The 27,337-nt window shown below is 52.5% G+C and overlaps 9 protein-coding genes across 9 annotated transcripts; 3 read left to right on the top strand and 6 right to left on the bottom strand.

Moving 5' to 3' along the window:
* Positions 1-409: 409 nt before the first annotated feature.
* Positions 410-3,076, top strand: NECHADRAFT_30712 (uncharacterized protein; the record flags this gene model as incomplete). Its single annotated transcript, XM_003054562.1, has 1 exon — positions 410-3,076. One exon carries the CDS (start codon positions 410-412, stop codon positions 3,074-3,076), a length of 2,667 nt encoding a protein of 888 aa, XP_003054608.1.
* Positions 3,077-3,512: 436 nt separating this feature from the next.
* NECHADRAFT_75504 (uncharacterized protein) lies at positions 3,513-4,566 on the bottom strand (the record flags this gene model as incomplete). The annotated part of the gene is made up of 3 exons (XM_003053850.1): positions 3,513-4,177; positions 4,231-4,410; positions 4,458-4,566. 3 exons carry the CDS (start codon positions 4,564-4,566, stop codon positions 3,513-3,515), a joined length of 954 nt encoding a protein of 317 aa, XP_003053896.1.
* Positions 4,567-5,171: 605 nt separating this feature from the next.
* On the bottom strand, positions 5,172-7,543 carry NECHADRAFT_75503 (uncharacterized protein; the record flags this gene model as incomplete). The annotated part of the gene is made up of 2 exons (XM_003053849.1): positions 5,172-7,298; positions 7,352-7,543. The coding sequence occupies 2 exons, from the start codon at positions 7,541-7,543 to the stop codon at positions 5,172-5,174; spliced, it is 2,319 nt and encodes a 772-aa protein (XP_003053895.1).
* Positions 7,544-10,239: 2,696 nt separating this feature from the next.
* Positions 10,240-11,862, bottom strand: NECHADRAFT_99005 (uncharacterized protein; the record flags this gene model as incomplete). Its single annotated transcript, XM_003053848.1, has 3 exons — positions 10,240-11,275; positions 11,326-11,725; positions 11,798-11,862. 3 exons carry the CDS (start codon positions 11,860-11,862, stop codon positions 10,259-10,261), a joined length of 1,482 nt encoding a protein of 493 aa, XP_003053894.1. The 3' UTR covers positions 10,240-10,258.
* Positions 11,863-13,461: 1,599 nt separating this feature from the next.
* NECHADRAFT_75501 (uncharacterized protein) lies at positions 13,462-15,325 on the top strand (the record flags this gene model as incomplete). The annotated part of the gene is made up of 6 exons (XM_003054561.1): positions 13,462-13,868; positions 13,985-14,514; positions 14,884-14,903; positions 14,934-14,999; positions 15,053-15,150; positions 15,226-15,325. 6 exons carry the CDS (start codon positions 13,462-13,464, stop codon positions 15,323-15,325), a joined length of 1,221 nt encoding a protein of 406 aa, XP_003054607.1.
* A 1,394-nt stretch (positions 15,326-16,719) lies between these two features.
* NECHADRAFT_75500 (uncharacterized protein) lies at positions 16,720-20,286 on the bottom strand (the record flags this gene model as incomplete). The annotated part of the gene is made up of 3 exons (XM_003053847.1): positions 16,720-19,590; positions 19,639-19,887; positions 19,987-20,286. The coding sequence occupies 3 exons, from the start codon at positions 20,284-20,286 to the stop codon at positions 16,720-16,722; spliced, it is 3,420 nt and encodes a 1,139-aa protein (XP_003053893.1).
* A 1,896-nt stretch (positions 20,287-22,182) lies between these two features.
* On the bottom strand, positions 22,183-23,146 carry NECHADRAFT_99004 (uncharacterized protein; the record flags this gene model as incomplete). The annotated part of the gene is made up of 2 exons (XM_003053846.1): positions 22,183-22,830; positions 22,956-23,146. 2 exons carry the CDS (start codon positions 23,144-23,146, stop codon positions 22,260-22,262), a joined length of 762 nt encoding a protein of 253 aa, XP_003053892.1. The 3' UTR covers positions 22,183-22,259.
* A 210-nt stretch (positions 23,147-23,356) lies between these two features.
* On the top strand, positions 23,357-24,907 carry NECHADRAFT_65925 (glycosyltransferase family 50; the record flags this gene model as incomplete). The annotated part of the gene is made up of 3 exons (XM_003054560.1): positions 23,357-24,225; positions 24,277-24,553; positions 24,617-24,907. Exons 1-3 carry the CDS (start codon positions 23,519-23,521, stop codon positions 24,905-24,907), a joined length of 1,275 nt encoding a protein of 424 aa, XP_003054606.1. The 5' UTR covers positions 23,357-23,518.
* A 140-nt stretch (positions 24,908-25,047) lies between these two features.
* On the bottom strand, positions 25,048-27,130 carry NECHADRAFT_57694 (uncharacterized protein; the record flags this gene model as incomplete). The annotated part of the gene is made up of 2 exons (XM_003053845.1): positions 25,048-25,677; positions 25,726-27,130. The coding sequence occupies 2 exons, from the start codon at positions 27,128-27,130 to the stop codon at positions 25,418-25,420; spliced, it is 1,665 nt and encodes a 554-aa protein (XP_003053891.1). The 3' UTR covers positions 25,048-25,417.
* Positions 27,131-27,337: the final 207 nt, after the last annotated feature.

Below are 27,337 nucleotides of genomic sequence, written 5' to 3'. Positions count from 1 at the left end.
ATGTATGCGAGGTTAAGAATGTACCGTAATCATCACTTTGTCGCCGACCACGGACGGGCTCCACTTTCGGATGCGAGGTACGTACCTCCGGCTTGTTCCTTCCAAATTGGCCGGACCGTCGCAGCTGCGCACGGGCCACATAGAGAGCCTGCCCCACCAAACTTCAGCTTAGATCTCCCTGAGCTTCTTGAAATGTACCTTTGTCATCACTCAAACACCACAACATCTACTTGAATCAGTCTTAACAGCACACGATTCCCCAAGCTTCATCGCGGCAGCTCCGGTCATCGCGTCTTTAGCTATCAATCGAATATACATACGAACGCGATACCACTCAGCCATCCCCGTGGCCCTACTTCTCTGACGCGCCTAGCTTCACCATCATGCTACACACATGATATAGCCCACGATGTGGTTGCCCACGCCTTCGGTCGAGAGCATAACCCGGCCGCGGTTGGCCGTGGCAGTTGTGGCTGCTGTCGCCGCTGCCTCAGTAGGATACTACACATATCAGAGCCGCACATCGCCAACATTCGAAGCCATCCCTGGCAGTTTGCACAGGAGCAACGCCGTACGCCGCCGTCATCGCCATATTAGGGCCCCCTCCGAGTCTAGCGCATCTTCGGAGCCACCGGGTGATGAGAATGTCGAACTCGATACTGTACGGCCTGTTGACGCCGAGACCACGGTGGAAGGCGGGACAGACGAATGGTGGAACGAACCAGGCGGCTTCCCTTCAAACCAGCGAGCTGGTCATAATATTGTGAATCTTTTGTTCCGTGTTTCAGAAGACAACGCACGGAGGAACGGCTGCGTGCACCGTGGCTGTCAGTGCAACGCCTGCGGCATGGTTCCCATCCGAGGAGTGCGTTATCGTTGCGCAAACTGTGCCGACTTTGATCTGTGCGAAACTTGCGAAGCCCAGGGCGTCCACATCAAAACCCACATCTTTTACAAGATCCGCGCACCGGCGCCGCCCTTTGCCCCTAGGCAGATGCAGCCGGTCTGGTACACTGGAGACCCTGACACCTGCAGGCGCAATCTACCGCGCGGGCTGATACCCAAATTGTCACGGGAGACGGGTTTTGAACGGCCAGAGCTCGAGGCATTCTGGGAGCAATGGACCTTTATGGCCAACACGGAATGGAGAGACGACCCTGACGACCTTGGTCTGGCCATGGACCGCAAAACTTTTGAGCGCTGCCTTGTACCTCTGGGAGGATCTCGCCATGCAGCTCCGAATCTCATCCATGACCGCATGTTCTCTTTCTATGACTCCAACAATGATGATTTGATCGGCTTCACTGAGTTTCTACACGGCTTGTCATACAGGAAACGAAAGGACAAGTTACGCAAGATTTTTGCTGGCTATGACTTGGATGGCGATGGTTACGTTGACCGAAAGGACTTTTTGCGCATGTTCCGCGCATACTACGTCCTTTACAAACAGATGCATAAGGATATTCTGGATGGTCTTCAGGGCCAGCTACTCGCTAGTACCGATGCTCTGCAACTTGTTACCGGTCGCCAACCTCTTAGCAGTCTGTTTGGCCGCGAAGGACGGGTTCCAGCAGGAGAGGGAGGAATCCGGTATGAAGGCAAGACATACCAGCGTGACGGGAGTGTGGAAATTGCGGACGGGCATGAGGGAGTTGTTGCCGAGAACGGGGAGGACACAGCCGCACGGGGCGACATGTTGACCACCCTGTTTGCCTGTGACACGGACCCTCCCTCTCGAAGACGATATATTACACGGAGCGATACTGACAGCAACTGGCGAACGATGCGGACTGCGAGCGAAGCAGATCGCACGTACTGGGTTACACTAATGGAGCCTCCAACAACACTGGATGAGTTGCCAGGTCTCGTATTGGACAATACGAATCTGGAAATTGAGGAGCCCAGCGATGATGATGAAGATGACGACGGCAACGTCAGGAACAGACGTACTGGCGCAAATGAAAACGGAGATAATGCAGGCCCGTCACAGACAGAGAGCGAGGCCAGAGCCGAAATGGCCGCTGAATATCGAAGCAAGTTGCCCAGGCTGGAAAAGAAGAAGAGAGACATGGCGCGGAAAGCGTTGCATGATCGATGGATGAGACGCCAGTTCTACCTCGATGAGGAAGAGGGAGGATCTGCTCCTGACGACTGGCCCGAAAGTGAGGATATTCTGATGGACCTTCGCCGGATGGATGAGAGTGCCAGTACCGATGGTGAAACCAGCTCACCTACAACACCGACAAGCTCCAAAGTTCGATTCGCCAATGGCAACGCGGGCGAATCGAGCAAGTCTACCTCTCCAAGCAGCCCCTCGGAGCACATTCCGCGCTGGAGGATGCCCGAGGCTGAACATGATGCTGGCAAGGAGATCCTTTACCAAGTTACCCAACATGCCTTCAACGAACTGCTCGATACCATCTTCAAGCCAGCAGAGGATGTTGCTGTGCATGCTGCCGAGACCAAAGAGCAGAGAAAAAGATACAAGGAGGTGCTCGACACGATGGAGATCAATGACGAGGACGGTGCAAAGGCATCCACAGGCGATGGTGATACGATTGTCAGGCCAGCCACGGATAAGACCCTTGAAGAGCTGTTGTCTGAGAGCGGATACACAATCGCCATGCCCGAGGGCCGGAACGCAGTGGAAATCGAGACTACGGTGGAAATCATCAGAGAGGATGAGCCAGCAGAGCCCACGCCTAAAGCCGACACTGATGCAATCTTCACATCCCCTGACTACCGAGATCCAACTCTTCCTCAGTTCAGGCCCAACACCGCAGGGGAAGCTAATAATTTACCAAGACGCACATGGTACCCCATTACACAACCCGTCTCAAACGAGACCTCAGAGGAGGAACATGGTGAAAGAGCTGGCACGGGGACAGAAAGTGCCCCTACACCAATGACACTACGACACTGGAAGTGGCTCAGCCTGGCAGAGGCCCAAGCGATTAAGAGGGGCGGCTGGGGCAAACTGAGCTTTGATGAATTCGAGGCCATATACAAGAGCCAGGAACACCAGGGCAACCGACTGGACTATCTCGGAAGTTGGATTGACTTTTGCATCCCTTAGGAGGCGGACTACTATCGCGGAGTTGCTGAGCGTACCACCATGCTACCCTCTCGTCGGAAGCGAATTATTCCTTATGCGCCGTCTATTTTTCGTCCATTACCGGGCGAAGAAGAAGAATTGGATGGTTATGAAACTCATTGGTTTAATGGGTTTCCAATCGTTTATGCAGTCGTTGATGAAAGCGATGATGAGAGCGACGAAGAAATGGACGGCTTCATCGCCGATTTCAGTGATGAGGAAAGGGACGAGGGAAGGTTGCCTCAAGTTATAATTGACCCCATGTCCTGGGTCTAAGACGGTGATGCAGAAGAGACAGAAGTGATGAAGCGTAACATTTACTCGCAGCAATAGGTACTTGTTGTTAGTTAATGAGCAGCGCTTCTTCCTTGCCTATCTTACATCTTGACATGTCCCATGATACAAGCCCAGGTTTCCATCACTTCTCTTCATCATATCTTGGGACTTCAATAACCACAATTTCCTTGCTTCCGCTGCTTGAATCACCATCGATTGCCTCTGATATGCAAGCAATGATTGCAAAGACGATCATTATGACAATGATAAAGGCAATAGAGAAGAAGATGCCGATGGAGATGAGCTTGAACAAGACACCAGCAAACAGCACATAAAAGCCAGGGCCTACAAATGTTCGCTCATTCCCCTGGTCGATGCCAGACAACTGGATCAACGAGCGAGGGCCGTCATTCATGGCGTAGATGACGAGGATTCCCGTGCCGAGAAAGGCCGTTGTGTCCACCATGGCGATGCAGTAGTAGACCCAGCGCTGAAGCCTGCCTCGGAGAGTGCTCAGCGAGAGTACGGTCAGTGGGAGGACGAGGAATGAGAGGAGTGTCGAGATGATGGACAGAGCGGCTGCGCCCTTGAGGAGTGACTCGGGGCGGGAGGGCGAGGGGAGATCATCTTTGACTTGTGATAGAGCATTTGTCCAGGGCTTGATATGCTTGGTTATGGTTGACTCAGAAGCTTCGTCGGACATCTTGGTCTTGACGGCAAAGGTGATCATATCCTCGATGGTCATCGTAGGTGGAAAGGAGCGTTGGCAGGTTGGAGTCTTTTCGTCGGGATAGATTGCACAGACACCTATTCAGACCAAGTTAGAGGGTGCATCGTTACTTTTTTCAAGGGTTACAGACCAGAGAGACCCCAATACCAGTGGTTCGGCAACTCGTCGATACGGAGATCATTGGCCGACACACGAGTCGTGTTTGCAGCAGCGTCGATGAGATCCTGGCTACTAACGCGGAAGAGGTAGATAGACTGCGTGGCAGGGGACATGCATCCGATGAGGATGACAAAGTTTGCAACCAGACCGACTGGTTATTGTCAGAAGAGAAACACTCAAAACGGACGGATAACATACGGAGGATGGAGATCATGAACCAGATGCTGAGGCCCTTGGACTCTCCCCAGCCCAATTGGTGGGCAAACAACTCTCCCCAGGTTCTCTTCTGTCTGGGTTTATCGAACATGGTGTATATCGTTTCAAAGTACTAAAAGAGTGTGATGTTGAGAAACAGACAGAAACTAGTGTTGGCAACTCTGGGATATCCTCGATCAAATAGCCCTCATCTTTTCACCGACCACATATCCTAATTCATCCAGGATCTCTGCATGCTTCGTGGCGCTATAAACACTTACACGGCAGAGGGAGAAAAACGTCGATCCTTTTCCGCCCATGCAGGGGAAAACATGCATGAGACGTCACGGCAGTCATTTGATTTGATGCGCAACCGCGAGCGCAGTTCAGCTGGCAGGGGGGATACAAGTTGAAACGTCAAGCAAGGAGTTTCTATGCTCAAGAGGGATAATGATGGACATGGACAGGGGGAGAATGATCGCCACGAGGCGTTTTTTATTTTCGTCAAAGTTGGAATGAAAATGCGAGGGGGTTTTCAGCTGCATATTCATGATAATCACATTGAATCTCAAATGACAAAGGGATAAGCTTATGTTTAACCTTGGCGCTAGAGCCAAACTATGTAGGTATTCAACCACATTGACTAAGTACATGTGAATACTATCAAACTCCAATCATGACCAGCATGCTACTCCTCCTTTCTTCTTTTTCTTCTTATTAAACCTGCTGCTGGGTAGAGTCAACACCGGCAAAGCCCAGAAGGGCGTTCCATGTGTCGGCTGTGCTCTGATCACGAGTGCCCAGAGCCTCAATCTCGGCCTTGGCCGACTCGCAAGCCGCCTTTGCAGCGTCGTTGGCGTTGCAGACGTTGGTGAGCTGATCGCAGATGCGGTTGGTGATGATGTTGGGGTTCAGCGCCTCCTGCTGGCCCTCGGCCACCAAAGGATCCTGGGGGATGAAGGTGAACTCGTCGGCTGGTCGGCCGTTGAGACCGCCAACTCGTGCCATTGTGGGCTGGCAGACACCAAAGTCGAGATCACCGTTGGCTCCTCCAGCGGCACCATCAGCAGCACCATCAGCACCATCAGCACCATCAGCAGCGCCATCAGCACCATCGGCAGCACCATCAGCACCATCGGCAGCGCCGTCCTGGCCCTGATCGGCGCCTCCAGCGTTGTCGTCCTGGTTCTGGTCATCACCAGCATTGCCGGCATTTCCTTGACCATTGCCCTGGTTTCCGTTCTGGCCATCCTGGCCGTTCTGGTTGTCGCCGGCAGCGCCATCTTGGTTGCCCTGATCATCACCATTGGCAGCATCATCTCCAGCGTTGCCCTGGTCATTGCCCTGGTTGTTGCCTCCGTTGTTGGCATTGTCATCACCAGCGGCGTCGTCACCAGCAGCATTATCAGCTCCGTTGCCCTGGCCGTTGTTGCCCTGGTTGTTGTTGTTGCCTTGGTTGTTGCCTTGGTTGTTGCCTTGGTTGTTGCCTTGGTTGTTGCCTTGGTTGTTGCCTTGGTTGTTGCCTTGGTTGTTGCCTTGGTTGTTGCCTTGGTTGTTGCCCTGGTTGTTGCCCTGGTTGTTGCCCTGGTTGTTGCACGCAGCTCCGTCCGCCTCAGTTCCGTTGTTGGCGTTTCCATTGTTGGCGCCTCCATTTTGGTTGTTTCCTCCGTTGGCAGCATCACCGGCAGCATCATCACCAGCGGCAGCGTCGTCTCCAGCAGCAGCGTCGTCACCGGCGGCAGCATCGTCTCCAGCAGCGGCATCATCACCAGCGGCAGCGTCGTCTCCAGCAGCAGCATCGTCACCGGCGGCAGCGTCATCTCCAGCGGCAGCATCATCGCCGGCGGCAGCATCATCGCCGGCGGCAGCGTCATCGTTGCCGTTATCCTGGTCGTCGTTTTGTTGGTTGTCATTTCCTCCTCGCTGGGCCCGGTTGGCTCCTCGGTTGGCTCCCCGAAGACGACCAAGTGTCAGTCGTAGCCTTCTTCCACGACCAGATCCTCGGTGACCATCATTGCCATTGTTGTCGTCCTCGGTATTATCATCTTCGGCATCGTTGGCATCGTCGGCGCCGTCATCCTGATCAGCATCATCCTGATCATCGGCATCGTCTTGACCGTTGTTTCCAGCTCCGTCTGGAAGGGTGCCGTTGCTGGGGGCGGCATTTCCGGCTCCGGCTCCAGCTCCAGCTCCGACTCCGGCAGTGCTATTGTTATTAGGGGGGAGAACACCAGCCGGAGTGTCGTCGCAGTCGTCATTATCTCCAGCAGCACCTCCAGCATCAGCACCAGCATCAGCACCGGCACCACCTTCAGCAGCACCGTCGCCTGCAGCGGCATCATCACCGGCAGCAGCGTCGTCACCGGCAGCGGCATCATCTCCAGCGGCAGCATCGTCGCCACCAGCAGCACCATCATTGGCAGCGCCATCGTCGGCAGCACCGTCATCAGCACCACCAGCTCCGGCACCAGCTCCGGCACCAGCTCCAGCACCGTCCTGTCCGTCAAGCGCGACTTGTGCTCCGTCGGCACCAACAGCAGTAAAGTTGCCAAAGCCCTGAGCAATCATGACTTCAGCCTGGGACAGACCCGTGGCGTCAAAAGGCGTCTGGATCGAGGTTGCAGAGTTGGCATTCTCAACATCTGAGCCACCAACAGCCGGGTCAACAAGGGGGACGATTCCTCGGAGCTCAGCAGTGGCAGGAAGGCTGGGGTCGGCGCACACAAAAGGCACGTCGACGGCGAAAGGGTTGAAGTTGGTCTCGGCAGAAACTAGGCCAATCGCTGCATCAATGACCTGCTGGTCAGTTCCCAGCTCGCTGATGATTTGGTCGGCAATGGTAAGCTAAAAGAACATGTTAGCTAGTTATCTCTAGACAGATACAAACTTCTCATTACCTTCTGGCAAGGGCTAGCAGCGGCAAGGAGAGATCCTGGAATGCTACCAGCAATGGTGGCAGCAACACCAGGATCACCGAAGCCAGCATCGCCGAGTGCCTGGACTGCAGCAACAGGGATCTGCTCCTGGCCAAAACGGGCCTCGGCGTAAGCCAACAAGATAGAGAGACTGAGTGCCTTGGAAAGAGCCATGATGAATAGTTTCAAAAGACTGAACGTTGGTTGGTGTGGTTTGTTATTAACAAGGAGAAGTAACCAAAAAACCAGCCAGCGGTGAAGAAGAATAGACTTGAAGAAGAAAGGAGTGGTTGAAACGAATGCGTTCACAGAACTGCAAATAGAGAAAGGAAACAAGAAGGAGGGGGAAGAGGCTTGTGTAGAAGATAATGAGAGAGAAGGTTCTTGGAGACGGGACGAGACTAGTTATATACCATCAAACTTCTTCATGAGCGTGTAGCTAATTTGGGATAAACTCGAGATGACACAAACTAAGCTTTGAGCTTGAGCTTCACGGCGGCGATCATACACCGTCTGCTACGACGTGGTTTCCAGAGGAGGCAAAGTTGGTAAGCTCTGAGGCTCCTCCTAGCGCGTAAACAACCTGGGGTTGCACACAATGCTTCAAGATGTTGGTCATGTTGGTGTTAGTTGACGGTTTGGGGCTTGATGAGACTGTCCGAAGTCCCCAATTGGCTTAGCCTTGACGAGAACTCGGGCCCCGTGTTGCATCCAGTTCACCACGGACGTCCGAAGCATCGGGGGTCTCGGATGCGTAGATCCCGTCTCCTCGTCAGAACTCGGATACCCCATAGTACCCGGAGAGACCGGTAGAGTCGGAGCAAGAACTCATACTCGTTCATTTCTCTGAAAGTGACTTTTATTCTCGCTCAATGTCATAGGCTAGGTGCTTCCATTTAATCGCGATCCAGTTCCAGCGCAGAAGTGGGTGAACCCAACAAAGTCAGCCCAACAAATGGCAATGGCGACAACAACGAGGCTGGATGAATATTGAGGGCTTGGAGCGATGATTGAATCCTAGCTCGCTTATTGTTGTCGGAACTAAAGGCTTCCGGTTTTTTGGGAGTTTCGATTACTGGTCGCTTAGCCTGAAGTTGGAGATCAAACAAGGGGCACGGAGCGCTGAGACATGGTCGAAACCACCCCGGTTTGGGTCGCTGACGGCGATACGGGCGGCTTGCCGTAACCCCAAGCGCTGCTATTTTCAATAGCCGACTCTAATATGGGGGATATATGTGATTCGGGGTTATGAACGCTCAGAGCCAAGCCCATGCCAAGGTGCGCCATCAGTCAACCGGGTGATGGATGTCGGCCCGCTTAACGAGCCAAGGCGGAAGGCGAGATTCTTGGAGTCGTGACATGAAAGCTTGTTCATTCAGGCGGTTCGTTTCTTTCTTCAGGCCAGACCAATAAGTCGTCAATCGAGAAAGGACTGCCCCTGCTGGCGGCTGCTGGCGGCGTTTCTGTACTAGACAACCCAGATCCAGTAACAGATCCGTCCCAAGATGAGAAATCAAAGTCACATTCTAGACTTCTCATGTCCAGGCTGTCAAGCCAACTTATTTCTCCGTCTGGTAGTGACTCTTGGGCCTGCTGCCCCTGGCGCTGTACCCGCAGGTACTCTGTCGGCGTCACTCCGACACACTTCTTGAAGACTCGGTGAAAGTGCCACTTGGAGAGCCCGGTCTGCTTAGCCATCTGACTCAAACTTAGCCTGGCCTCCGTATCGTCATTGTTTTCTGCACGTTGTTGCACAAAGTCGCGGATCTTTCGCACGGCCGCCTCCTCAGGCATGAGCCCCGCCACCTCTGGCTTACACCGTTTGCAAGCCCGGAAGCCAGCCTCCTGAGCGTCGACCCCAGTCGCAAAGAAGGATACGTTGGCGCGGCGGGCTAGGCGAGCTTTGCAGATGGGACGGCAGAATATCTTTGTGGTACGTACAGCGTATACGAAGAAGCCGTCGGCGTTGGCGTTGCGGGAGACGACAGCCTGCCAGCGAGACTCGTCATCTTCAAAGAGGGAAACAATATGGGAGAGCTGTTGCATCTCCATCATTTCAATAGTGTCGATGAATGGAAATATCATCTTGAATTAAGATGTAGGTTGCAAAAGATAAAGTTGAGCCAGTAGGTAGGTAGACCTCTCCAAGGTGATGACGGGAAGGAAAAGTGGACCGTTGCTTCCAATATGACCAATGACACGAGGCCTACCCTGAATTTCATCGCCTCTTTGTAAATATTGAATCGCGTGCAACTGAACAAGACTTAATATTGATATACGATGAAGCTGTTACATATTATGATTAATTTCTTTATGTAGGTATCATGAACAGTTGGGAGAGGGACATGTTGAAGGACTTGCTATGAGCTAGTGCCACAACTTCTTGATCACCATCCTTGTGTTTGCGGAGTTGGCGAGACTTCAAGAAGAAACATAGCTTAGAAACTCACCTAATGGCATATCATAGACAAGTTATTAATTTTTATCTCTAGCATGCTTTATCTTAGAAATCCCATAGTTGCAGGGCCTGAATGCTCTTCCTTCAAGAGCGTGTCTATCCCTCCATCGGGTAGTATACCAATTCATGAAACACTGCACGCCCGGCCAGAGCTCTTTTACTAAACCAGGTACTACCCAAGCTCCCTTGTTTCTGATAACACTCTCATGGATGATAATCTGTAGCTCATGGGGTATAGAAACAGCGCTGTAATAATGAAAAAAGGGACATCATGGACATCATGACACCTTATCAGCCCACATCACTAGACAACTTGGTATAGAACAACACTCCGCGAAAAGACAAGTTTCTCGATCAGGCATTACTTCTTTGTATTGCTAAAAATTTCGTTCATTCATTCGTTCTATTCTTTATTTGGATATCTAGTGCCCTCATGACAGCCGAATAGCAACAGACTTGCTCTGTGTGTAGTTGGCGAGCGCAGCCTCACCAAGTTCCCGGCCAATTCCTGATTCCTTGTAACCTCCGAAAGGAACAGCATGATGAAGAAGGTTGTAACAGTTGACCCAGATTGTGCCAGCGTGAAGAGAGTTGGAGAATCGGATGGCGGTGCTCAGGCTCTGGGTGTGAACGGCGGCGGCGAGGCCGTATGGGGTATCGTGAGCGAGAGCAAGAGCCTCCTCTTCGTCCTTGAACTTTGCAATCGCGCAAACGGGTCCAAAGATTTCTTCTCTCATAATCTTCATGTCGGGTCGAACGTTGGTGAAGATTGTTGGCTCGATAAAGTAGCCCTTGTCTCCGTGACGGCCGCCGCCCGTGAGAACTGTGGCGCCCTCTTCCTTTCCGAGGTTGATATAGCTCATGACACGCTCATATTGCAGACCGCTGACGAGAGGACCTTGGAAAGTTTCCTCATGGAATGGGTCTCCGACCTTGTTCTCCTCTGCCCGCTTCTTGAACGCCTCGATAAACTTGTCGTAAACACCTTCTTGCACCAAAACTCGGCTGCCGGCGCAGCAGATTTGGCCGTGGTTGAAATAGATTCCAAAGTTGACCCAGTCGACGGCCTCTTCGATGTTGGCATCGTTGAAGATGATGTTAGGCGACTTGCCACCCAGCTCAAGAGTCACCTTCTTGAGGTTGGAGTCGGCGGCAGCCTTCATGATCTGGCGACCGACCAGGGTTGAGCCGGTGAAGGCGACCTTGTCGATATCCATGTGAGACGAAATGGCGGCACCAGCAACTCTACCGAGACCGGTCACCAGGTTGAAAACACCACGGGGGAAGCCGGCTTCCTTGATGAGTTCCGTAAAGACAAGTCCGGACAAGGGGGTTTGCTCGGCAGTCTTCATCACGATGGTGTTGCCAGTTGCCAAGGCAGGGCCAATCTTCCAAGATAGCATAAGAAGGGGAAAGTTCCAAGGGATAATCTGTCCGCAAACGCCAATCTGCCAGTTTGTTAGTTATGGCGATCATGTACCAAGATGCTGTGACTTACAGGCTCGGATCGTGTATAGTGAAACATATCGGGGGCAATGTCGATGGTTTTACCCTCGATCTTGTCAGCCCAACCGCCGTAGTATCGCAGACAACCGACAACGGCGTCAACGTCACCACGGGCGTTGTTGATCGACTTTCCATTATCAAGCGATTCAACAGCGGCGAGAAGCTCCTTGTTCTTCTCGGCCAGGTCGGCCAGCTTGTACAAAAGGTGAGCCCTTTCACCGGGCGTTGTGCCCTTCCATGTGTTTTCGAACGCCTTTCGAGCAGCCGCCACGGCGAGGTCGACGTCCTTCTCGGTGCCTTCGTAGACGGAAGTGATGACTTGTTCGTTCGAGGGGTTGATGACTTCGAACTTTCTCTTGTCGACACTCTCGACCCATTCGCCATCGATGAACCTAGTGGGGGTGAGTCACTGCTCTTTGAGGAGAGTTTCCTAGGAATTATCCATAGACTGGGGATAGACTGACAGGCCAATGGGTTGGTCGTATGGCCCGGTGACCGGGGTTTCGAGCTTGACGGTCAGGGTAGCCATTGTGATGGATTGGAGAAGAGTCGGGGTATAATTGAATAGGTATGACTCAAGTCCAAGTTGATTGATATAAATATTCTCAAAGACCCGCCAAGAAAGAACGAATGGGTCTCATTTATAGTTGAGTGAGCGTTCTCGCAATCTTCAATCTCTCCGCACCAACGGAACTTGACCGGTAGATACACGTAACACCCCGGCTCCTAATCGCATTCTACCTGCCAAGGTTGATGATGATATATGTCAGCACCAGTGAGAGCCTCACGGCTCCATCCACTTGAGCGGCATTCCATGTTGCAACAGAATGTCGAAGCCCGGGTCCGCAACACCGGGTCCGCATCTCGGACCCGCGTCCGCAAGATCCACGCCGGATGGCTCATCGTATGCCAGTGACAGACTGCCATTGATTCGTTTCCCCAGGTTTCTGAGGGGCCCCGGCGAGTCTATTTGGGCTGGAGCCGCGTCTTGTTTCGCCTCCACGGACTCGCCTTGATCAGCTGATGCAGCGAAACGGCTCTCCCCACTGGGGACTGCCGGTCTCGCCTTAGATCGCGCACAATCCCTGTCCTTGTATAAACTCTACCTGATCTGACTTGTCTGTTGAGCAGGGTGGGTGGTTGAATCAGTAGCTGCCGTCTGTCCGAAGAATGCGCGTTGATCATGTTGCAGCGAGCGTTGATTGACGAGTCAAGTAACAAGGAAGACTTATGCAACCCGCTGAACTAGTAATGCGTTGCATTCAAGGAAGACCACCTATCCAGTAATCTTGGCTATTTTACGTATTGCTACCTTGCCAAGGTCAAGATAGGACAAAGACAATACCACATCCCAAGGTGCTCCGAGGGCTTCAAGGGCAGGAATACTAGAGCAAAAGTTGCAATAGAGAATTTTAGAAGATTGTCTATTATGATAATCTGCGCTTTTGATGTGTTACCTACCTATCTTGCATGCTGCAGCATTCTGAGGAGTTCGAGGGGCATTGTCTCATTTATTCTTGACCGGCCTACGGTCAAGCCGATCGCAGTCAATGCGGAAACAGTGGTTAATATGGCCAGTGGTAGTCTATTCAAGCACGCGGACATACAAAAACCTAAGACACTAGAACGAGTGCGCTGAGTCGAGTCAATAAGGAGTATTCGCTTTATAGCCTAATTACGAGCTAATTAAGAGATAATAATAGGAGATAATATCATAAACATTTAAATGTTTTATTTATCGTATAGTGACAAATGTAACGTGCCTTACTCAGCCATGACATGGAAGTTGGCTGTGTCCATGCCAAGTGCAATCAGGCTCTCAGTCAACGATCCTGAATGGTGCACATTCTACGGATATGCATGCCTCATTTCGTGGACCAATAAACATCCATGAATGCTGATACAAGCGATTTTGCTCAGGCGCACTCCAGGGCTGACATTCACCCTTGTTGGATCGAGGCGCATTTGCAGTGCACTGCCCACCTGTTTTCTGTTGAACTTCAGCCCCCGAATAACTCTTCGAGTTTCACACAACTCTATCTAGGCATCATCGGCCTTTACTACTCCATCATATTGGGGTGACTTTTTATTTGCCGCGGAAACTCAGCACTGTGCTCTCGCCGCCGCCATGGAGGCCATAGGCGTTGGCGCCAATGTCCTGGCCTTCGTCGTACTGGGCATCAAGTCGGCAAAGCTGGCCCATGACACACTTTCCGCGATCAGTGACGGCCCAGCCCGTGTGCGGAACCTGGCAGCCGATTTCCTCCAGCTACATTGGATCCTTGAGCAGTTACTTCAGTGTCGCGCTGCGGAAACTGACACGGCCCTGCATGGCCAGGCTCGCCAGTGCTGTGAGACTCTTGGCAAGTTAGCAAAGACTATCGAGCGACTCCAGGTCTCTCCCGGGGAGAGAGCCACTGGAAGGTTCTGGAAGCGTTTGAAAGCTGCCATTAGCGAAAGCGACCTGGAGAAGCTCGGTCCATGGGTAGCTCAGCAAACCAGTATGCTCAGCTTGAGGTTGAATGTGCTGTCAAGGTAAACATCTTTGGCTAATAGTAGACTACATTGACTGACGTGGGCATTATTAGCAATGTAATTTATGCAACGAGAGATGGGAATGAGAAGATCCAGCAACAAATTCATTCATATAGGGACGCAATGGAGACCCAATTCGTGACGCAGACGGCAACCATCCAAGGCGCTGCTCAGAGCATCATGAGTAGCCACAACGATGGAAGAAGTGCCCTTGAGGCAGGCCTGTCATCTATTCAACAAACCATCGAAGCCACTCATTCTATCTCGTCCGGAAATACCCAATCTATGTTCCAGATACTCAAAGAGATCAAGGATTGCATCATTCCTGAGTCCAAGCATAATCCGGGGATGAACAATTCGAGTGGTGACGATGAGAATGCTATGGATGAAGACGCTCCAGGATTGGATCAGAAGCTGCTGGACAGCATCGATAGCCTTTGCGGCTTAATTGACGAGAGAAGGGATGCCGTCGACGCCTACGAGGAAGACGACGACCAGGCCCAGTCTGCGATCGAGAACTTGGAGGGGCTTATACAGAACCTCCGGGGGCAAAAACTCACCGTTTCAGATCCAAAGTCATTTGGTAGTGACTTGGCTCGATTTGGTAAATGGTTTGGGTCAGGGGCTTTGTCTATCAACTCGGGAGGTATGTTTCTGGACCTGCAACAAGAGCTTCCTCGTGCTCGTTTCTGACTACCTATAGTTGAGAGTTCTCGAAGGCCCCTCACCCGCATTGTAGAACAGACACACAGCTATACTGAAGCAAACATTGGAGCTGGGAAAATTCATCTTATGGTCCAGAAACGGAAGCGCGCAATAGGCGCACCTGACCAGGACGACGACACCACGAGAGCAAGAAAGCGATGCCATCCCGATTGGATGATGAAGCTTGCTTTTGTTCCTGGTAAAGGACAGAGTCGCCACATGCTATTGGCCTCATTAACACGGCAGGGACTTTTCACAAACGGCATGACATGCATATCTAGACTGCAGATTAATCGAGTTTTGCCTGCAGGGTCGCTGGTCTTCGATGTGGTAAGAGTAGGCGACCTTGAATGGTTAAAGGAGATGCTGCAGGACGGTGAAGCCTCTCTCCAAGATCATGACGAATATGGCGCTTCACTGCTCTTCGTAAGTAAGAGGCATGATCTCTCATTAGCCAAAGCTAATAAAAGAAATTTCAGTATTCGTTAGAGCATCCAGAGGTGTGCAGGTTTTTAATCGACAGTGGACTCGATGTTGATCATATCGGGGGTATCCCCGGACTTCCACAATTCCAGGTGTAAGTTTGCTTAAGTTTACAAGAATCGAGGCCACATGTTAATTTAGATGATTAAATTCTAGGACAGCACTACAGACACACCGCCGGAATGATTTTGAGACGGAGCCTGAAGAGTTGCGGCCGGTCATGGAGTCTCGCCGGCTTCTGCTACATGCAGGCGCTGACCCATCCTTGAATATGGGCGACGAAGAAAACTTTCTTGACGACGCGATTAGACAAAATCTCCACGTACGAAGTCGGCCCCGGTAGATGGATCATTCAAGCTAATATTAGCACAGGAGGTAATTAAATTGGCCTGGAATCCAGAATTCGTCACGCCGTTTGCAAACATCAAGACGTATCGCACCAACAAATATGGGGAATCTCCGTTCCTTTCAGCATGCAGAAATGTCAATAATGGCTACAACTGGCAGTCTTTCCATCAACTACTCGAATTCGGTGCGGATCTTGAGGATCGAGATGAGGATGGGAGCACTTGCCTCCATCTATGCATCCAAGATTCGCGTCCAATGGGTGGAGACAAATTCTTGGCTGAGTTTGAGGCTATCCGGTACCTTGTGCGGGAAGGCGCAGATCCACGTGCCGTTGATAAGAGTGGAAGATCCGTCTCTGACATTGCCTATACTACAGGTGGGGAATGGGGGATAAACTGCAGCTATTTTGGTGATCTCTGGGACGCGGTATTGCACAGCTGCGGTTACGACATTGTCCAATTTCGCTCGGGATATCGACGCAGAGCGATGTACACCACACCAGCCCACAATCAAAAGGCGAACCGGATATACAACCGCCAGGCCTTTGAGAGCTTATGGAAAGGGAGAGAGGCAGAATGTCCGTACTGGGACGATAAACCCTGGCCACCCTTGGGACCGGGGGAGGAAGACAGCGATGACGAATCTCAAGATCACGAGTGCACATGCCGGTGGTGTTCGGAATACTACCGTGATGCGGACGACGAGGAGCCCGAATCAGGTTTGGAACTCGACACAGAAGAAAACGAGGAGGAAACAAGCTCGGATGATGGAAGTGTTAGAGTCTGTCCGCATCGCCTCTACGTGGATCAGGGTGAGGGACAGCTAGAATCGGACAGGGGCCACGTGGAAAGCTATTGGGAAGAGACAGACACATTGCCTGACTTTGGGGAGCTGATGCAAGGCATACCGAGTGAGAACTGGCAGGACTCCCCTGACCCTCAACACTCGATTATCGGCACACCTCAGTCACTCAGTATGGATCTTGAGAATCCTTGGCTTTAGGGAGTCTCGGGTCGATCAAAAAGAGTAATTATTGTTCCGTACAATCCTAACTTACAGCGGCCACTGTCGATATGCAGCCGATAGCTAAGGTATCTATACCCTTGGTACTGATCCCCTTAAGCTCCAAAAAGTTTCAACCCCACTCCATGCCTTGTCCATCATGTCATACATTGTCCATTATGCCTTATCCCCCATATCTGTCTCATCCCTCATTCCTCGTCCCTCAACTTCAACCTTGACCCTGTTACGATTCCACTTTGATATCACCACCTCACTCCATGTAAAAGACCACAAAAGAAACTCATGCTGCGCTTCACTTGGAAGCATGCCGCTTGCTGGACCCATCACGGATGGGGGTGCCTAGGGTCACGATGCTAGACCCCGGGTTGGACGAGCCTCTGGGCGCAGGCGAGGGGCTGGGAGGTGTCGCACGAGGGGGACAACCAAACATGCTGTACCAGTCCTCCCCCTCCGCCTCCGAGTCTGGAGCCTCAGGAGTGCGGGGGCGTTCTGGCATAGGCTGTGCAGCTGGCGCGGGGATCTTGGCCTGTGGAGCTTCTCTGGTGTTTGTCTCATTGGGTTGGTTTTTCTGGCCGGCTGGAAGAGTTCGAGGGTGCTTAAAGGGAGAGAAATGCACATCATCGGCTGCTGCGGCCGAGCGGCTGACGTTGGAGGCCACTCGGGCTTTGTTGACTCTTGCCATTGCGGCGATCGACTCCTCAGCTGTGCCCGGCTGGCACTCAAAGCGAGCTACCGAGTGGGGGTAGATTTGAGTAGTGTAGCCGTGAGCAGAAAGACCCTGGGTAGAGTTGACCTGAGTAGAATAACCCTGAGCAGACTGACTCTGAGTAGCATGACCCTGAGTACCATAGCCTTCGATAGGAGAACTCTGAGTATGGTAACCTTGAGTAGATTGACCCTGGGTATCGTAGCCCTGAGTGCGGTAGCCTTGGGTAGAGTGGCCCTGAGTGTACCCCTGATGAGAGTTAGCTTGGTCAGAACGACCCTGAGTGGACTGGTCGCGAGGAGAGTGGCCCAAGGCGTCTCTGGCAACACTGCGAGGCTGCCCCCGAACAGGCGAGAGGTCAACCAAACCATATTCTCGCACAAACTCTTTGTGAGGAGTGTAGCCCACAGGAGGGGGGCTGACAAAGATGGGAGAACTCAGGGTGGTGACGACTCGAGGTCTCAGCTGAGCCGGCCCGGCTGGGTGAGCGGGCCGCAACATGGCGAGGCTCGTGATGGGCGACTCAACACTCTGGTCTCGACCCAACTGAGGACTATCATCAGCATACCAAGAGCCTCCGGGTGTTGCATTGGTAGCAGATGGGGCGTAGTTTGACCCAAGGGGAGACGTGGACATCCGAGGACGCTTCGGAGCAGGTCCCCATGAGGTGGCGGGGAGAGAACTGCCCGGGTCAGATGCAAGAGAGCGTCGACCAGAAGATGAGGGGGCAGGTCGCTTGTTGGTAGACTGTTCATAGGCAGAAGAGGAAGATGGATCCTGCGAGTAGCCAAGAGAGCTCTGGGCCGAGTTCTGGGGAGTAACAGCTGCCTGGGAAATCACAATCTCGTCATCACTCTGAGAGGGGGAAGAGTTGATGTAGGAGATGTCAGAAGTAGGCTCAGACTGTCCTGGATTGCCACCATTGCCTTGGGCACTTGGAGACCGGTTGTAGTGGTGAGATTCAAGAGAATGGCTGTCCTGACGAGAGCCCGCAGGTTGATTGTCGTGATGAGAATCCGAGGACTGGTTGCTTCGACCAGAACCTGAAGAGGGCTCGTACGAACGGTCAGAGGAGTTCTGAGCGGAATTGTTGGGGGTATTGTAAGGGGTCGCCGGATACTCCGACGGAACTAGGTCGACATCGTCTTCAGAACCGGGCGACTGATCGTTGGGGGGCAACTCCTCATGTTCAGTCTGAGCTGGGACGACATGGTTCTCTTGGGGACCGGGTGACTGATCACTGTGGTAAGGAATCTCGTCATGTTCACAATGAACCAAGTCGGCAAATTCCTCGTCAAAATCAGGCGACTGAGAACCGTAGTGATGAGACTCAGCATGCTCAGGCTGGGCCAAGTCGGCGTGGCCCTCTTGAAGGCCGACTGACTGACCGTGGTGGTGAGGGGTATCCGTATGCTCGAACCGAGCTGAGTTGATACGAGCCTCCGCCTGTTCAAGCTTAACATATCCAGCATGGTCCGCTTCAACACTAGGCAAAAGAGCACCGTGGTGGGTAGACCCAACATGCTCAGGCTGAGCTGGGTTGACCTGCTCTGGTTGATTGTTGTGGTGGGTGGGCTCAACGCCCTCCATCGGGTCAACACTCGGGAGGCGAGCGGTAGGCAGCTCGGCGGGCTCAGGAGAAGCATGGACTTGCTGAGAAGCTTGATGAACATTGCCGCGGAAGGTCTCGGGCGTCATGCTGTCGATCCACTTGGTGAGCAGACCGGCAATGTCATCGCTGTTGGTCTCGAGGAACATGAGGTGTCCGTTGCCAAAGATCTGGTTCTCGTCCAACTTGATCCACTGAACAGGAACTCCGGCCTGGACCATGAATGCGACGGTCGTCCAGTCATACGTGGTATGGGAGCTCGCGTGAGCCGTGACGACGGCTTGAGGGACCTTTTTGAGGTTCATGAGCTCGCGAAATCGAGTAAGGCCTGACATTTCATGTTGACCGGTCTCATGATTGAAGATGATTTCGTCTTCGTGAAGGTTGCGCTGCAGGTAGCAAGTGCCTTTGGTGTCGGGTCTCATTCGCTCTACAAGGTCAAGAGGCATCTCATGATCAGAAGGCAAGATGGTCCCATGGAAATTGGCTGGGGGATCATAGGTGAGGGTAATGTCAGTCAGACCGTAGACCCGAACTCCCGGAACGTGGCGTACGATCTGAGTGAAGATGCGGTGGCCGTTTACTGGCGTACGGATCGTTGTGCCGAATGGAGGGCCCGTGGGCTCAATGGCGATGACTCCGGCTACGAGATCGGGCTCGACGTCGGTGGCCAGCCAGGCCATCATGCTTCCGGTGCCCTCGCCGATGAGAAATGCCTTTCCCGTGTGCTTGAGGAGCTCTTGGAGAGAATCCTGAGCTAAAGTCTGACGTTGAACCTTTTTCAGGCAGATTGGAGTCAAGCTAGCATAGTAGTTGGCGAAATAGGGGTCATCATGGTGAAGACCGGACTGTGAATAGTTAATACCATCCCCTCTTTTAGGATAATATCTACTTACCCCTGGCCACTTGTCGTGGAACTTTGCCGCCGGATACTTGATTCTGGGGTTGGTCGCAGTCACCTTTTCGGGGGCTGTGAGCTCACTCTCGACGGTCTGAATCGACATGGAGTGGTAGTAAGACGAATCGCAGTGCGAGACTGTGACAGAGTTGGATCTTCCACTGGGAGGCATATCCACAATGTAGACGGTGAAGCCTTGTCGGAGAAAGTAAGAGGCCCATCCAGGTTGGCCATCTGGCTTGGTTGTCTAGACCTGGCCGGTGTGGTAGTCTCCATGGATGAGGATAATGGGGAAAGGGTGAACAGTCTCTGGCGGGGTGAGGCGTTCGACATACATTTGGCCGACCATGTTGGAAGCCGTCGCCAAGTTACAGCCCAGTTGCCAGTCCACATGAATGTGGAAGGTTGTTCGAACACATTCGGCCTCGGGTCGAATGGGCTCCCTTGCCAGAGGGTTGGTGACCACAAGCCGGTCATAGCTGACGACAGGTTGGACAGGAGCGGGAGCATCCTCGCTCGGAGCCTCTCTCTCGGCGATACCGCTAGAGATGGGCATGTCTGGGTTTGGATCGTGGTCTGGATCGTAGCCCATGAAGGGATCTCCAAGGAGACCTGGATGTCTGTGTCGGAAGGGCAGACCAGACATGATGCTTGACGCGTTTGGCAAAAGTGCTCAAGTGCCTAGATCTGAATTCAAGATGTCATACAGGCCTGCTAGAATGTCTTTTCTGCTTTTCGAGACGCATGAGTATGATGATCTGAAGGAGAAGCGGGGTGAAGAGGTGAGGGGTGCGAGAAGAGGGGAAAGGCAGGCAGCAGGAGAAATCCTAAAAGAGTCCACGCGACTTACCGAATAGCTGTAAATGCTCGTGATATGAGGAAGAGAGTGACTCTATTGTGATCGAGAAATAATCTTTGCAGTGAAAGAAGTGTATGCCTCGACGTGTCGATCACGCGGAGAGACGAAGTGTGATGCCGCGTCGCGATGCAAAGAGAGGCTAGGGTAAAAGGAAAAGGGTAGAGGGGGAAAATAAAAACAAAGGGAATAGTGCGAGGCCCTATATTTTTTCAAACCCTAATCCTCGGTCGTTTGTGGCCTCGTCGCAGTTCGTCGAGCTTCGAGTGTCGACCAGCCGGCAGGGCAGTGTTTGTTGTCGGGACGAAGAAGGGGGGCGTGCTTGTTTGCCTGAGGATGATGGGGGGCGTGATGCTAGTCCCAGCTGCGGATGATTCTAGATGAACACCACGCAGATGATCTTTCCTACCCTACGATGCGTCGGATGGAGAGATACTGATTCAGCGAGCTTCTGTGCTTTGCTTAAAAAGATACGGGAGATGGCATGGGAGTTGCAGCGCAAGCAGGTGGATGACAGAAACGTGTTTCACCAGATGTTGCATATTTCGACCGCTCTAACGAGCTGAATGAACTGTCAAGCGCATGGCGTTGGTCGTTGGACGCTGTCCGTCGTCCCATGACCTTCTTGATATGATCAGTCAGAGTGGCTAACAAAAAGCATGCATGGTGATGCGTCCCAGCCGGTCGATAGATCACCTTGGAAGAGGAGCTCACACCCATACTTACAAAGGATTTCATTTCGTCTACTGTGCAAAAATACATTCACAGAGGCAAAGAGAAACCAGAAAACATAGTATTATCCCAATATGCCATGACGTCCCTCACCCCCTTTTTCCATGTTCATGTTCACTGGCATCAATCAGCCCGATGATGACCCCACGACATCTTTCGATGCATCCTCCTTCTTCACATCACCCATGGAGACATTCTCATCGTGGGATGTCGCTGGGGCTGGGCTAGAATCCTGTCGAGGTGCGTCATTCGGAGATGGTTCCCTTCGGGCGGCTTTTCGCCGCTTCCACAGATCACACAATTTTTCCAACGCAGCATCGACAGCCTTGATCAGAAGACGATTGATAAAAGTCTCCGCGAGCTTGCCGACGACCATCTCCAGTAGCCCGCCGAGCAAGCAGGAAATGGTGCACATTGGGGAGTTTGTACCTTGGTGGTGTGGGTAGAGCGAAAACTGGTCGACTCTCTCAGGTGGCAGATTTTCTGTTGGGGACTCGCAAGAAATGTATGCGAGTGTTTCTTTTGGTAAATGGTGCTTTATTGAAAGATTATTCGTAGGAGGAATTGCTCAGTTGTGTGATATCGGCAAGATGCTTGCTTTGCTCTCGAACGGAGCCTCGGGGCTGCCAGCTCATTATATACTCCAAAACTCCAGACTTGAGCACAAAGACAACCGAATGTACAGGATTAAACTCTGAACAAGCCTCTTGTTCACTCGGATTTCGCGTTCTGCGAAGCATGAGTTCGGTGTATAGCGCTGTACCAAGTCAAGGTCAAGGCCACAGCTCTTGTTTTGTAGCCTACACGTTAGCTGAACATGAAATCGCCTTTGTTCCAGTGAAAGAAGCCTTGGGACAAGTCCTTTTGTGTCATTTTACATTCCTACAACGATATGTTGTTGACTTGTCCAGGTCCCCTGAAAGGCTAGCTGCACCCATCTCCGGCCGTCCACGGAACAATACAGCCCATAGGGCAACTCGGCACTCGATCGTAGACTCCAAACTCATCACTCGTGCATAAAATCCATCGCCTCAAGGCGAAGATGGCTCCGGGGCATCATCCTTCATATCCGGAACCCACCCCTTGGGTCTCTCACTCCCTCTGACAACGAGCCCGTACCCCAGCTTCTCAACCTTCTTGACGCTCTGTCGCATAGCGCCCATCTTTCCTCGCCAGTCCTTGGTTGGGACGTCTGGTAGAATCTCGAAAGCGCAGCCGAGCTCTTGGATGTCACCCATAATGTTTCGGTCCTCGACGCCAGCCAGCTCACCAGTCTGCGCCGTGGTCACAGTAGCAAACCGCATCAGTTCGCCAAAGAGATCGAAAACACCATACATGTAGTCATTTGGCGTCAGCAAGAGGTTAGCCGGCATGGCCTTTTGTGTCTCCTCCGGCGTGATGAGCTTCTGATGGCGGAGGTAGTGGGCGAATGAGAGGGCCTCGACAAACTCCTCCAGGCATCGCAAGGGCGACGTGTAGCGGTAGCGGTTGACTTCCTGCAGGTCAGGAGCGATGGCTTTTAGTAGCTTGGTGATCTCGGCGAGGCGCGTGTCCATGTCTTGCTGGATGTTGGGGGGGAAATCCTTGTTTAGCTGCTTGACTCTATTGAGATGTGAGCTGTCATGCTTGAGATTGGTTGGAGGCTGGCTGACCTTTGGAGGGCAAAGATACTAGGTCGATTAGCATTTGATTGTGATTATTTCAAGTGAATGGGAAATAAAACTCACATCTTCTTACTCTGGGCTGTAACATCTCGCGAAGCCTTGACAATCCTCTCCCGTCGATCATGGTGTTCATCAAGCTCATCGCGAAAGCCCTCAAACATGTCATGAAATCTTCCTCTCGGCTGCTGTTGCTTGTATCCAGGGCCCTTGGCACGAGCGTTGCCGTCGCGATCTCTCTTAACGCCGCTCGACATCTTTTTTTCGTGCTGGTTGGTGATGGTGACGATGATGCTGGAGGTTGGTTTGAATCAAGTGCGGGCCTCTGATTTGCTGATGTGGGGTTGGGGTTTGGCAGGGATGGGGAGCTCACCTACCGCTGATGAAATTGTTAGCTCCCGCTTCCGCGTCTCGATTTGGATCCTCATTCACCACATTCAGAGCCACCATCAGCAATAGGCCACAATACCCGACCCGGACATACATCTCCAGCTTCAAATCGCTTCAAATCTGTACAATAAGAGTCTCTCCTCTCTCGCAATGACCCTAGCATAGCACAATAACACGTCCTGACCTCCCAATCGCTCCAACACCTCATCGCCAACTGGCCTCATCTCACACCTTCAAAAATGCCCTCCATAACGCCCCTCCTCCGAACAACCCCCCTCTTCTTCATATCACTCCTCCTCCGCCTCATCCTCCTCTTCTACGGCCTCTACCAGGATGCCCACTCTGCTCTCAAGTACACAGACATCGACTACCTAGTCTTCACCGACGCCTCACGCTTTCTTGCCTCAGGCTCAAGTCCCTATGACCGCGACACCTACCGCTACACGCCCCTGCTAGCCTGGCTTCTACTCCCGACTGTCCGCTTCTCTGCTTTTGGCAAGCTGGTCTTTGCCGCAGCGGATTTACTGGCAGGATGGCTCATGCTGCGCGTTCTTAGGCGGAGGGGCATGGATGAGGCAACGGCCGGAGGCTTCGCTGCGTTGTGGCTCTGGAACCCCATGGTGGCTACTATCAGCACGAGAGGGAGCTCAGAAGGCTTGCTGGGAGTTCTAACCATGAGTCTTCTATGGGCTGTTGAGCGGAGGAAGATCAGCCTCGCCGCTGTCATTCTGGGGCTTTCCGTCCACTTCAAGATTTATCCCTTCATCTACGCACCCGCTATCATCTGGTGGATGGACGACGAACGCCTGGGAAAGCCTACAAAGGCTACCTCTAAGCCATCATTTCTGGTTGATACACTCACAAAGTTCTGCTCGCCAGAGCGTGCCAAGCTTGCCCTCATCAGTTTTGCCACATTCATGGGCTTCAACCTCCTCATGTACTCCATGTAAGTCCCCAACTTGGCCTGTCCTCCTTCAAGTCAACTCACTCTTTCTAGCTATGGTACACCATTCCTTGTTCATACATACTTCCATCATGTCTCCCGGATTGATCACCGTCACAACTTCTCCCCCTACAACGTTCTCCTCTATCTCACTTCAGCAACACCCGCCGATGCCACGCCCTCTATCCGCATCGAGTCTCTCGCCTTCCTCCCTCAACTTCTCCTCTCTTGTGTCCTTATCCCTCTTGCTCTTGCTAAGCGTGATCTGGCAACGTCAATGATGGCCCAGACATTCGCTTTCGTAACCTTTAACAAGGTCTGCACATCCCAGGTAAGCAATTCTAGTTCCCAACCTCTAGAAACCGCACCGTATGCTAACAATTAATGTAACTAGTACTTCCTCTGGTACATGGTCTTCCTACCGCTCTACCTCCCCAACTCTTCCTTCCTACGAAACCCTAAGCTCGGCATCTCGGCTCTCCTCCTCTGGGTTGTGTCCCAGGCTGCGTGGCTGCAGAACGGCTACCAGCTCGAATTCCTGGGCGTCAGCACCTTCTTCCCGGGCCTGTGGTTGTCCTCTCTTGGATTCTTCCTTGTCAACTGCTGGATCTTGGGTATCATCATCAGCGACGGGGCCGACGTACCTCAGTCAGCTGCTTCTTCTGTCAAGGCACATCTTGAATAGGAAGCATGTCACATGCACAATGAAAGCACTCTCATACAAGACTTGGCATATTGAAAATCCATACAAAGTACATTTTTAAACAATCTCATTCGTCGATTATAGTGCCAAATCGCAAAATCGTAGAGGGTATACAGGCGAGTGCCCATGGGCTAGTTACCTTGCGTCACTCTCTGCCCATCTTCATAGTCCAGTTCTTCAGCAAATTCCACCCAACCAAGTTGTTCTCAGATTCCATGTCGACAAATCGAATTCCAGATGATTATCCTTGCGCCCCCAAACTCCCTGCAGTCCAGTCCGTTTCAGTCCAGTTCCGTCCTATCCCTGGGTATGTAGTTCACATTACGAGCTTCATTCCACCTGATTCCAAGAAACGCCTTCTGCAAAACGAAAAAGAAAGAAAAAAGCATGTCGGAAATGCTGCACAAAAATTCGAGTAGATCGTGTTCGGTCTTCGTAATCGCTCCTATAGTTGCACGTGCGTGCTCGTAGCGAGGCCCATGGCCTAGGAGGTTATTGGATGGTGATTCCCGTTGCGAGGGATCGGTAGTTGGACAGCTTCAACGATGTGATCTTGGTCTTTGGTGGCTCGGGTGTTATCACCATTCTGCCATCCTTGTTGTAGACGATGTTGCCGAACGATTCGCTCAGCTCAGCGAAGGCGGCCTCCGGACGAACGCGTCCCATCTCGGCCAAGATCCTATCACTCCAGACGCCGGAACAGACTCCATTGCGCATCAGAAAGAAAGGGTTGAGAGGAGGTAGGACAGAGTCTATATCAGGTTAGCCAAACTCATCCCACAGTAATAAAAACAACTTACCCAAATCAACGAATCGAATCCTCAAGAACACAACTTGCTTAAACTTTTCAAGAGATCGAATCGCTGACACCACCAACTTATCGAAGGCATCAATGAATCCCATGTCCTGAATTCCAGACCCCGACTCATGAAAGCTAGTCATGTGCCGGCAGCAGTTCTTGACCGTCAGGTCGATCGACTTCAGTCTCGATGTCCGAGGGTCCGTCGATCGCATCGCCATCTCGAAGAAGTGATGGCACACACGACCGGTGTATGCAAAGTGCTCCAACGAAGGCAGGGCCTCAGCCATTCTAAGGCAGATATGCGTCTTTTGCACTACCTTCGAGTAAAAGACTGGCATGACTCCCTCGCGACGGTAGTCGCTCTCGAGGCAGAGGTTGAGGTTGGTGATGTGGCGAGGCAGGTAAGGGAGGAACTCGGACATGGTGATGTAGCTCTTGGACTTTGGTTTGCTATACGAGCCCTGCCACTCGACCAGACTTGGCAGCGCATTTAGCACAGTCGCAAAATCTCGGTCATCGCGCATGAGGTTCCATTGGCCCCTGGTCACCAGAGTCTGCACTGATTCAAGAACAGTAAGAGCCTTGTAGATAGCTGGGTCAATCCTCTGCTCTGGGAAGTGTAGGACTCGAGGAGCCTTGCGACGCTCGCCTCCTTCTAGCGTCAAGACTCTTGCCTGGGGTAGGGTCTGGGCAACAAACTGGAAAACCTGTTCCAGAGTGCAATTGTTACCAGGCAGTGTGTAAGTCGCGTTCGTCAGACCTTCCATCGTCACGGTGGGGAGCGTCAGAGTGTTAGATAACGCAACCGGGCCGTAGGTGGGCTGAAAGACGGGGAACCAAATCTCGATGTGCTTGACATAGGCCTGAAGGTGGTCGTTCAAGGCAAGGTGGAGCATGGCATCCTCGAGGCAATCAACCGTCGCCTTTAGCTTGACGTGACGATAGAGTCGCTGCTGAACGAGGATTCGCCAGATGTCGCTAACAAGTGCCAGCTCAGTCAGCTCTCTTCTCCGCGAATGCCTCAGCGCAGTTCCCCAGCTCTTTGTAATGCTAGATACGGCCATCGAACTTCGCGAGGTTGCCGAGACCCGGTAGCCGAACAGGTGATCCAGAATCGCCTCATGGACCTCGATGGGTAGTTGGTTGAAGTCGGTGACGGGGCGAGGAAGGAAAATAGGCTCGTTGTCGAGGGCGGCAGGAGAGCCAGTGGCAGGCTCGTCGTCGTCGCCATATCTCGAGCCGATGAAGCAGCAAGGCTTGGAGTGTCGACGGTCGGGATGAGGAAATGGAGTGCTACTCGGTCTCGTCGGAGGGACAAAGTCGGAACCCTTGGTTTGGTCATGAGCCGGGCTGGAAGAGCCAGGTGAAACAGGGTTGGACGCAGTATTGAGGAGGCCCGTCATCATGGACGAGGCCATGATCGAGGCAAACTCGGCGTCCGAGTCTGGTTCGTCATGGGGATCGTCGATGCGGTCATTCCGCCTTGTTGAATAGCCATCTCGGATCGGTAGGAGGGCGGAGGGAGTAATGCAGGCTGAACAGGGCGAATGAGGGTCGCTATGGCCGTCATCGGCGGTATCCATGGGGTCGCCGATGGAGTCTCCCATATC

The sequence above is a fragment of the Fusarium vanettenii genome (genome assembly GCF_000151355.1).
Source record: "Fusarium vanettenii 77-13-4 chromosome 1 genomic scaffold NECHAsca_1_chr1_3_0, whole genome shotgun sequence".
Lineage (NCBI taxonomy): Eukaryota > Fungi > Ascomycota > Sordariomycetes > Hypocreales > Nectriaceae > Fusarium > Fusarium vanettenii.
This window is presented reverse-complemented; position numbering and strand designations above follow the sequence as displayed.